The 11,327-nt window shown below is 41.0% G+C and overlaps 1 protein-coding gene across 4 annotated transcripts in view; it reads left to right on the top strand.

Moving 5' to 3' along the window:
- Positions 1–3,622: 3,622 nt before the first annotated feature.
- Positions 3,623–11,327, top strand: part of rufy3 (RUN and FYVE domain containing 3) — a 41,562-nt gene continuing 33,857 nt past the window's right edge. Inside the window, exons 1-2 of one of the 4 annotated variants that reach the window (XM_062025076.1) lie at positions 7,807–7,919; positions 7,952–8,295. In XM_062025076.1, coding sequence (XP_061881060.1) covers positions 8,052–8,295 — 244 coding nt within the window. In that variant the 5' untranslated portion in view covers positions 7,807–7,919; positions 7,952–8,051. Of the gene's footprint in view, positions 3,763–7,797; positions 8,296–11,327 lie in introns of those variants that run through there. The other 3 variants (XM_062025078.1, XM_062025075.1, XM_062025079.1) reach the window with 3 other exon arrangements.

The raw sequence follows: 11,327 nt of genomic DNA, 5'->3' as shown, positions 1-11,327 counted from the left end.
GTGACGCCTAACATGAGTGTGACATAGGCCAGACAAATTAGCGTCGGAGGGGGGATCGTCCCACATACATTAGTGTGTGATGCAAAACACCTTTGAGGAGCAAGCAGGTCGGCCTTTTCCCTCACGCAGGAGAGGAAATCAAATCACGGGTCAGCTGCGCTCACGGCTGACAACTTTCTTCAAAGGTCTCCAATATGTTGTGTCCTGAGAGGAGGCTTTGGGGGGGAATGTGACTCGGCCCGCCGGCGCTTTGTTGCTGGCGGGAACTCGTACGGAACGTTCTCTCGCCGATGTTTGGGTTGCAGCTGTCTTTTAATGTCTTCCAGACATTTCAAGGGGAAATTGTTTTCAAAAATCAGTATTTTATTTCCCCTCCTACTCAAAGCACATATAAACTTATACAATTTTGTATTATATTTTGTACATGACTCTTCCATTTGTTCTTACAACAATAATAATGTTTTATATATATGTTTTGTACGTACTTTGCAGCTATATAAAAACAAAGGTGACCGCAGTGACTGCAACAACTACAGAGGGATCTCCCTTCTCAGCATTGTCGGCAAAGTGTATGCACGCATCCTCCTCAACAGGCTGCAGAGACTCGCGGATCGTGTCTATCCAGAATCCCAATGTGGCTTCAGAGCAGGCAGGTCGACAACTGACATGATCTTTTCCCTTCGACAGCTCCAGGAAAAGAGTAGAGAGCAAGGCCAGCCACTCTACATGATGTTCATAGACCTCACCAAGGCCTTCGATCTGGTCAGCAGGGAAGGCCTATTCCAGCTCCTTGAGAAGATTGGCTGCCCCCCAAAGCTCGGCAGCATGGTGACCTCCTTCCATGTCAACATGAAGGGCACAGTCCTGTATGACGGATCATCCTCAGAACCATTCTGTATCAACAGTGGTGTCAAGCAGGGCTGTGTACTTGCACCAACCCTTTTCGGGATTTTCTTTTCCCTGCTCCTGTCTTACGCCTTCGACTCCTCCACTGATGGTGTATACCTGCACACCCGGTCTGATGGGAGATTGTTTAACCTGGCGCGACTGCGTTCTAAGACCAAGGTCAGGACAGTTCTCATCAGGGAGATGTTGTTTGCTGATGATGCAGCCCTCATGACTCACACAGAGGATGCCCTTCAGAGTTTGGCTGACCGCTTTGCCGATGCTTGTAAGCAGTTTGGGCTCACAATAAGCCTGAAGAAGACCAACATCAGTGCACAAGACATCAGTACTGCCCCCTCCATCACAGTTGATAACATCAGACTGGACACTGTGGACGAGTTCACCTACTTGGGATCAACAATCAGCAACAACCTCTCACTGGACATCGAACTGGACAGGCGTCTCGGAAAGGCAAATACCATCATGGCTAGACTGACCAAGAGAGTGTGGGAGAACGGAGCGCTGTCAGAACACACCAAGATCCGTGTATATCAGGCCTGCGTTCTCAGCACCCTTCTCTATGGAAGTGAATCCTGGACCACCTATATGAAGCAAGAACGTCGGCTCAACACCTTCCACATGCGGTGCCTCAGGCGCATCCTCAACATCAGCTGGCAGGACCACATCCCATACACCAACATCCTGCAGCGCGCCAAGATCCCCAGCATGTACTCCCTGCTGAGTCAACGCCGTCTCCGCTGGCTCGGCCATGTCCGACGGATGGAGGATGGAAGACTACCTAAGGACATCATGTATGGACAACTGACCATTGGCACCAGACGAGCTGGTCGCCCCCTACTACGCTTCAAGGACGTCTGCAAAAGAGACATGAAAGCATGCAACATCTCTCCTGACAGCTGGGAGGTACAGGCCATGGACAGAAATGCTTGGCGTCAGACTGTCCACAAGGGCAGTGCAGAAGCTGAGGTGGCAAGAGATCGGCTTGCAGCAGAGAAGAGGAGACGCAGGAAGTGCACTGCAGCAACCCCTCAAACCCAGGCCACCTTATTCATTTGCACAAACTGCAATAAAGACTGTCACTCACAGATCGGACTGCGCAGCCATAGCAGACGATGCCAAACAACATGACAAGACTCCAGACGCGCATCAGTATGGTCTCTCGAGACTGAGCTGCCGATGATGATGATGATGATGATGACTTTGCAGCTAAACAATGTCTAAGTCAGAGGTGTCCAACGTGCGGTCCGGGGGCCATTTGCGGCCCGTAGCTATTTTTTGACGGCCCGTGGCACAATCGTTAGCATTCTACTGTTAGCGTGATAGATTTTGTTTGCACATTTTGCAGGTATACACCTCAGCGTCAAGTTTTTTTGTTACATGACGAATGATACCTGTTAGCATGCTACTGTTAGTAGGGTAGCTTTTGTAGCACATTTTTACAGTAGGAAGGGGATTCATATAATAATAATATTAATAATAATAGAAATTCATTTTACTTAAAGGCCACATTTTTAGGCACTCAAGGACACAGTAGAAAAATAAATTGAAAAAAAAAAAAAAAAAAATTTTTTTTACATATATATGTATAGAATTATACATATATATGTATATATATATATATATATATATATATATATATATATATATATATATATATATATATATATATATATATATATATATATATATATATATATATACTACTGTTCAAAAGTTTGGGGTCACCCAAACAATTTTGTGGAATAGCCTTCATTTCTAAGAACAAGAATAGACTGTCGAGTTTCAGATGAAAGTTCTCTTTTTCTGGCCATTTTGAGCGTTTAATTGACCCCACAAATGTGATGCTCCAGAAACTCAATCTGCTCAAAGGAAGGTCAGTTTTGTAGCTTCTGTAACGAGCTAAACTGTTTTCAGATGTGTGAACATGATTGCACAAGGGTTTTCTAATCATCAATTAGCCTTCTGAGACAATGAGCAAACACATTGTACCATTAGAACTCTGGAGTGATAGTTGCTGGAAATGGGCCTCTATACACCTATGTAGATATTGCACCAAAAAACAGACATTTGCAGCTAGAATAGTCATTTACCATATTAGCAATATATAGAGTGTATTTCTTTAAAGTTAAGACTAGTTTAAAGTTATCTTCATTGAAAAGTACAGTGCTTTTCCTTCAAAAATAAGGACATTTCAATGTGACCCCAAACTTTTGAACGGTAGTGTATATATATGTATATATTGCTACAATTATACATTTCCTAAAATATGTCAAGGGACTGATCTCCAATTTAACCCTGATTGAAAACTAATTGAAATGTACAGTACGGGCCAAAAGTTTGGACACACCTTCTCATTTCAATGCGTTTTCTTTATTTTCATGACTATTTACATTGTAGATTGTCACTGAAGGCATCAAAACTATGAATGAACACATGTTGTCATGTCTGTGTGATCATGTTTTGTTTGGCCATGTGCTTTTTTGGATGTTGTCAGTTCCTGTTTTTTCACTCCCTCTTTTGTTTCCATGACAACCCATTAGTTTTCACCTGCCCTCATGTCACACACCTGATTCATTCGCACTCACGCACCTGTTGTTAATCATGTCTGTGTTTTTTAAGCTTTTCATTTTCTGTTGGTCTGCGATGAGGTGGCGGCTTGTCCAGGGTGTACCCCGCCTTCCACCCGATTGTAGCTGAGATAGGCTCCAGCGCCCCACCCCCCACGACCCCAGAGGGAATAAGCGGTAGAAAATGGATGGATGGATTTTCTGTTGGTCGGCCTGGCAACATTAACTCTGTGACCCCTGTTTACCTCTGATGACTTCTGCTACCCATGTTTCCATAGTTCCATGCCAAGTAAGTTTTTGTTATTAATGCCACACTTAGTGATGTTTTGCTTCATGTTCATAGTTTCTGCCTTTGTGCAAGATTTTGTTTCATTAGCCAAGTTTTTGTACTTCCGCCTTGTGCGCGCCTTTTGTTCCTTTTTAATAGTAATAATTAAAAGATGTCCTTACCCTCACGCCTTGCCCACGCCAACTTTCCTTTGCATTCCGGGAAAACAAACCCCATAGTCCAGTGCTCCCCAACCACCGGGCCACGGCCCGGTACCGGTCCGCGGACCGATTGGTACCGGGCCACGCAAGAAATACATTTTTATTTTTATTTTTTTAATTAAATTGATATAAAAAACACAATTATACATTATATATCAATATAGATCAATACAGTCTGCAGAGATATAATCCGTAAGCACACATGATTGTATTTCTTTATGAAAAAAAATAAACAAAAAATAAATCAAATATTTTGAATTATTTTCCTTCCTTAATTGTGTGTCTTTGCATTTCGTCCTTCATTTAGACAGAAAATATAAACATAAAATAAATATCACAAAAGTATAACGTCCATTGTGTATTTTACATACAATAATGTTCACTGAATATTTTACAAAAATCAAATAGAAGGTTAAGTGTAAATACATTCACACAATTAACTACAAATGTTTACGCATATACAAATTAAACAACAGCCACATCAACCATTGCACACAATGAATGTGGCTCATCACAATTAAACCTAAGGTGTAGCGTTATCGCCCTTTATTGGTCAAGTTTAGCGCTATGTGTATTTAACGAGCTTTGATTACCAGAGTTACTCTAAGCCAAAAACAAGACGACCGTGTATACAAAATACATAACAAAATGTATCAATTTAATACAAAACTAACAACAAATACCATTGTTGCTGCTTGTCTAGAACACCGTGTTCGTCGCTTAAAATGTCCGACAGGGAACAACGACTCGGGTATTTGCTCGGGGCAAAACATTCATACTTTGTTGTCCAGTCATTGTTAAAAGTTTTCAATTAATTTAGATTTTTTTGCGGTCCCCTCCAAGGTGTCTCATTGTCATCCCATTGGGTTCAATCAGTCAATCAATCAATGTTTACTTATATAGCCCTAAATCACAAGTGTCTCAAATGGCTGCACAAGCCACAACGACATCCGCGGTACAGAGCCCACATAAAGGCAAGGAAAAACTCACAACCCCAATGGGACGTCGATGTGAAAGACTATGACAAACTTTGGAGAGGACCGCATATGTGGGTCACCCCCCACCCCTCTCTAGGGTGGACCGGATGCAATGGACTAAGTGGGTCTGACATAATATTGTGAAAAGTCCAGTCCATAGTGGATCTAACATAATAGTGGGAGTCCAGTCCCTAGTGGGGCCAGCAGGACGGGTCAGCAGCGCAGAGATGTCCCCAACCGATGCACAGGCGAGCGGTCCACCCAGGGTCCCGACTCTGGACAGCCAGCACTTCATCCATGGCCACCGGACCTGTGACCCCCCCCCCCCCCCTTCCACAAGAGAGTGGGGGGCAGAGGAGAAAAGAAAAAAACGGCAGATCAACTGGTCTAAAAAGGGGTTGAGTTTTTTCTTGCCCTGATGTGGGATCTGAGCCGAGGATGTCGTTGTGGCTTGTGCAGCCCTTTGAGACACTTGTGATTTAGGGCTAGATAAGTAAACATTGATTGATTGAATGATTGTGTGCTCTTGAATGGGATTGTGCTGAAAATCTTAATTTCTCCTCGGGGATTATTAAAGTATTTCTACGAAGGTCCTGAGTTCAATCCCGGGCTCGGGGTCTTTCTGTTTGGAGTTTGTATGTTCTCCCCGTGACTGCGTGGGGTTCCCTCCGGGTACTCCGGCTTCCTCCCACCTCCAAAGACATGCACCTGGGGATAGGTTGATTGGCAACACTAAATTGGCCCTAGTGTGTGGATGTGAGTGTGAATGTTGTCTGTGTTGACCCTGCGATGAGGTGGCAACTTGTCCAGGGTGTACCCCGCCTACCGCCCGAATGCAACTGAGATAGGCTCCAGCACCCATACTTGCCAACCCTCCCCAAAATCTCCCGGGGCCACCATTCTCACGAATTTCTCCCGATTTCCACCCGGACAATAATATTGCTACACCATCCTTCACTGGGCGCCGTTTCCGGCCGGACAGTAATAATGGTTACACCTAGAAGTCAAGCGCTGCAATCAGAACAGAAGACGAAGCAGACGAAGAGAAATGGCGACGACGAGTAAGAAGAAGAAGAAGTACGCTTGCAAGTTCCAAAATGATTGGAAAAAATAATTTCAGTTCATCCAGGACAGCTCGAAGGGGAAGGGGTATGCTGCCTGCACATTTTGTAGATCAGACTTCTCCATTGAACACGGTGGCCGAACGGATATAGTCACTCATGAACGGTCAGAGAAGCACCGGTCACAGCCCAGTATTATGGGCCGCCTTGCTAAATGGAGACCCGACGGTGTAACTTATGCCGAGACAAAGATGGCTATGCTGATAGCTACAAGCAACATCCCGTTCTCATTTGCGGATGTTTTCAACAAATCCGTGAAGGATATGTTCCCGGATTCAGAGATCGCTCACCAGTACGCAAATGGCAGAACAAAGGCTACTCAAATAGTGAAAGGTGAGTGTATAGGGTTGCCACCCGTCCCTTATAATACGGAGTCGTCCCATATTTTAAGATTAAATTGTTAAATTACTACTGTTACCCCAGGTGGCCCTTGGCAAAGGCCTAGTACCTGACTGCCCCCTAGCCAGGGATATGGTGAAGACCTCAACGGCTGCGATGGCGGAAGAAGGCACCCCCACATCCATGTGGGCCCAGTTATGGGGAAATAACGACCCAAGACCTCAACGGTGGAACAGGCGGAGGATGATTGCTAACCCTATGGAGCGTCACAACGGCTGAGATGGGGGATGAAGGCTGCAGCAGAAAAGGGTCCCCAGTCGTCTTGGACTCCATGCAACCGGACCCTGACCCGGATCTGTCAAGGATCGTGTGGTGACTGTCTGTGCACCAGTCTCCCCACGTTAAACAAAGTCACGCACAGGCATCCTCCATAAAGGGATACCCCCCTACCAGGAGGAGTGACCGCCGATGATGATGATGATGATGATGAATTCTGAGGTCTCAAGGTTGGCAAGTATGCCAGCACCCACCGCGACCCCAAAAGGGACAAGCGGTAGAAAATGGATGGATGGATCAGTGTTTCCCATAAACTGCCAAGATACCTGTGGCGGTGGGGGCGTGGCTATGGGCGTGGTCATCATGACATCATCGAGTAATTTGCATAATTTACTACAATGATATGATTTTCTCTAAAAAGGCTCAAAAAATGTATACTTACTAATTAATAATAACAGTTTTGTTTTAAACGTCCATCCATCCATTTTACAATATAATTACAACACTTTATGTACATATTTATATACAGATTTGAACAATAAGTTATTCACTGAAATATATTTATTAATTGTGGTTGTTACAAAAAATATATTTTATAAAATATAAAAGCTAAAATGTCTCTTAAAGCTCTGCCCCTTTAATTAGTGCATACTAAATAATTTAACTTTAGCCTACTACTACAACCATATTATTTACCAGCAACATAAAGTGAAACAGAGGCAGAGGTGTCCTGCCACAGTCAGTAACAAATAAATAAATAATAACAGAAAACAGTAGTGGTCAAATACAAATAAGGCAACAAGAGAAGTATCCTACACTTCTCTTTTGTAAAGTAAATCTGAACAGCCTATATGAGCATCTACATTAACTATATGATTTGCCTGAGAAGCTGGACAGGACAACAACAACAACAAAAAAAGTTTTTATTTTATTTTTTTTAATTTGTGGTGGACGTAATTCTTTCGTGGCGGGCCGCCACAAATAAATGAATGTGTGGGAAACATTGATGGATGGATGATTCTGATAACTATTGCACAATTTGTCATTTGAGATGCACCTGCAATGCGCTAGAATCAACAGAGGGGGCGGTAGTGCGTCACGCATCATGACAACCGATCAAATACAGGGAGGAGAAGAAGAAAATTCGCACTAAATGTGCATGTTTTGCTGGACGGCGGGGAGGACATCATCCATTGAGTCATTTTAGCTGCACAATTGTGGCGCAAAGCTGGAGGATTAAGACCGTCGGGACTGTTTCTGTTTCCGTACATCGACCTCCATGAGAGACCGAGGCTAGCCGCGCCTAGCTCGCCCAGCGCAGGGAGCCGCCTCGCGGGTCACATGCAGTGAGTTTCCTCCGGGATTCGCTGGCGAGGATGGCGGACCGGGACGCGCCGCTTCGGGACGCTTCTCCTCCGCAGCGCCGCGGCGGGGTGAGTCCCTCGGAGGAGAACGGACACGCGGACAGCGCCGACGAGACGCTCTCGCCGACCTCCGTCATCTATTTCAAGGAGGCTCTGAGCTCCGCCAGCGTCGGCTTCGGGAAGGCGGTGTCGCTGCCGCCCTCCCCGCCTGTCAAGTATGACTTCCACATTGAGAGGATGGACCCGAAACGTAAAAGTGAGTACAAATAAAAAATTAACACACTTTTTTTTTTTTTTACGACCTCCATTTTTGTTAAACTTCCTGGTTCTCATGCTAACTGAACAAGCTAACATGTCTTGTCCACAGGAACTCCCTACATAACTCTATGTATAATCTATTAATTTAACGTTTTCTGTTTTACCTGGTTTATGAATGCGGTATAAGATTCAAACTGAGACTGTAGAAGTAAAAGATGATAAACCACTACATGACTTGATAGAAATGTAAGCTAATTCCAGCTAATGTCAACAAGTCGAGTCATCACATGACCACGTGTCTCGTGTTAGACCTTCTGTTTGTTTTAGAATTGTTTTACTACTTTAACGTACTAAAACACACAAAACATATTTTTATTGGAGCTGTGAATACTGCAATCATATTTGCGAATGTTTAAAATTAACGTATCTATATAATTTTTTATTTTATTTTTTTGTCTTGTCCAGCTTCTCAGGCAAATCATATACCGTATTTTTCGTACTATAAGGCGCAGTTTTTTTCATAGTTTGGCCGGGGGTGCGACTTATACTCAGGAGCGACTTATGTGTGAAATTATTAACACATTACCGTAAATTATCAAATAATATTATTTAGCTTACTCACGTAAGAGACTAGACTTATAAGATTTCATGGGATTTAGTGATTAGGAGTGACAGATTGTTTGGTAAACGTATAGCATGTTCTACATGTTATAGTTATTTGAATGACACTTACCATAATATGTTACGTTAACATACCAGGCACGTTCTCAGTTGGTTATTTATGCCTCATATAACGTACACTTATTCAGCCTGTTGTTCACTATTTATTTATTTTAAATTGCCTTTCAAATGTCTATTCTTGGTGTTGGGTTTTGGGCTGCAACTAATTTGATAATCGATTAATATGTTGATTATTACTTTGATTAATTGATTAATAATCGGATAAAATAGACAAACTACATTTCTAATCTTTCCAGTATTTTATTGAAAAAAAAACAGCATACTGGCACCATACTTATTTTGATTATTGTTTCTCAGCTGTTTGTAAATGTTGCAGTTTATAAATAAAGGTTTATAAAACAATTTTAAAAAGTAACCTCTGCACCTGCGCATAGCATAGATCCAACGAATCGATGACTAAATTAATCGCCAACTATTTTTATAATCAATTTTAATCGATTAGTTGTTGCAGCCCTAGTTGGGTTTTATCAAATACATTTCCCCCAAAAATGCGACTTATATGTTTTTCCCCTTCTTTATTATGCATTTTTGGCTGGTGCGACTTATACTCCGAAAAATACGGTAGTTGATGTAGATGCCCATATCGGCTGTGCAAATTTACTTTACAAAAGAGAAGTGTGGAATACTTCTCTTGTTGCCTTATTTGTATTTGACTTTATTAAATGTATTTCTATTATCATTTGGTGCAGCCGGGCCGGAGCAGGAGGGGATAGAAAGAGAGAGAAAAAGGAAGACAGAGGGGGAAATTGTGGGGACAAGAGGGGGATAAGACAGATAGACAACAACAGCAAACACAACAAAAATAATAGTAACAACAACAATAGAGCAACATCAGCAAATATGATATGTACAAATATGATGATAAAAGTGATAGCAAAGAAGCAGTTAGTGAAATAAATAATAATACAGAAATGACAATGAGCATTATTACACTACAAATGAAGCAATACACATACCAATAGAAATAGTGCTATTGATAATGAACAATACCAATAATTTACCTCTATTATCAACAACACAGTTGTTCAAATGCAACAATACATATACGTAATGATAACTACAGAAAAAATAACTTTGTTAACTGTCCTATAGGAAAATAATGAGAAAAATAAATGATCTGTTCCAAAGTCAAACTGTCCTCATTTAACCTTTTATTGAATAGTATGGAATGTGTAGTATCTATGTGCTATAGTCAGTGTTGGCGCTAGGAATTTTCAAAATGGGGTCCATCAAGTCATAAAAACGGGGTCCCACCGTAAATTTTGGGGGTCCCACTTTTTTGTAACCGTTTTGAAAAGGAATGATAAATGTATGCATTATCCTGTTATATCTCACATTCTATATTGTGTTTTGGAAAAAGGTTGTCATAAACGCTACGTAATTCATTAAAAAAATAACACAAAAGAAAACACATTTTTATGCACATGTAAATTTATTCAGTTATAACATTCATCAACTTCAGATCCCTCCGTCCAATTTTTTTTTTTTAAGTTGTTTTTTTGTTTGTTTGTTTTTTGCCCTTTTTGTCAAAACAAACCATGTGTTTTTATGGCAAACACAAAATATGCAAAATATTTTTCAAATTGGAACATTTGATGTGAAGTAATCGGAGACTTTGATAGGTCAATAATTCATAAAAACATTGATTTTGATTCAATATTATGTTTTGAGCAATGACAGTTTTAAATATAAAAAAAAACGCTTTGTTTTATTAGTCAACATCGCAACTTTTTCTAAATTACATTTCACCTGTAAGCTTTTTTATTCCACTTTTGTTATGTTTTTATTTATTTTAATAGTATTTTTAGGATGTGCCGTGGGGCTTTAAAACATTCAATCACTGAGCTTGTTCCAACATTTAACTCCTAAAACTGAAATGCATTTGTATTTTATATTTGTTCTTAGTTTACATATTTCAAAAATCAATATCCCCCGTAAATTATAGTTTTCTCCTCTCAATTAAAAAAAACAAAAACCTAAGAATACAAGCTGGAAGGCTGTTGTTCTTTACTTGAAACATAATTTCCATTGTTTTTAAAAACACAATATCTGAACATTTTAACACATAACTTAACTTAATCACATTCTATCCTATACCAGTGTAAAAAATAAATTAAGTCCCCACACTGTAAAAAAAATTTATCTGTAGATTTTACTGTAAAATGGTAGCTTGGTAACCCAAGTTTGATCATTAAATTTACAGTAATTTTTACAAAAATTACTGTTAATGGAAAAACGATATCATTTTTATTTTTACAGTAAAATCCTGACAACTGAGCTGCCAGTTTT

This window comes from Entelurus aequoreus, linkage group LG17, assembly GCF_033978785.1.
Source record: "Entelurus aequoreus isolate RoL-2023_Sb linkage group LG17, RoL_Eaeq_v1.1, whole genome shotgun sequence".
Classification (NCBI taxonomy): domain Eukaryota; kingdom Metazoa; phylum Chordata; class Actinopteri; order Syngnathiformes; family Syngnathidae; genus Entelurus; species Entelurus aequoreus.
This window is presented reverse-complemented; position numbering and strand designations above follow the sequence as displayed.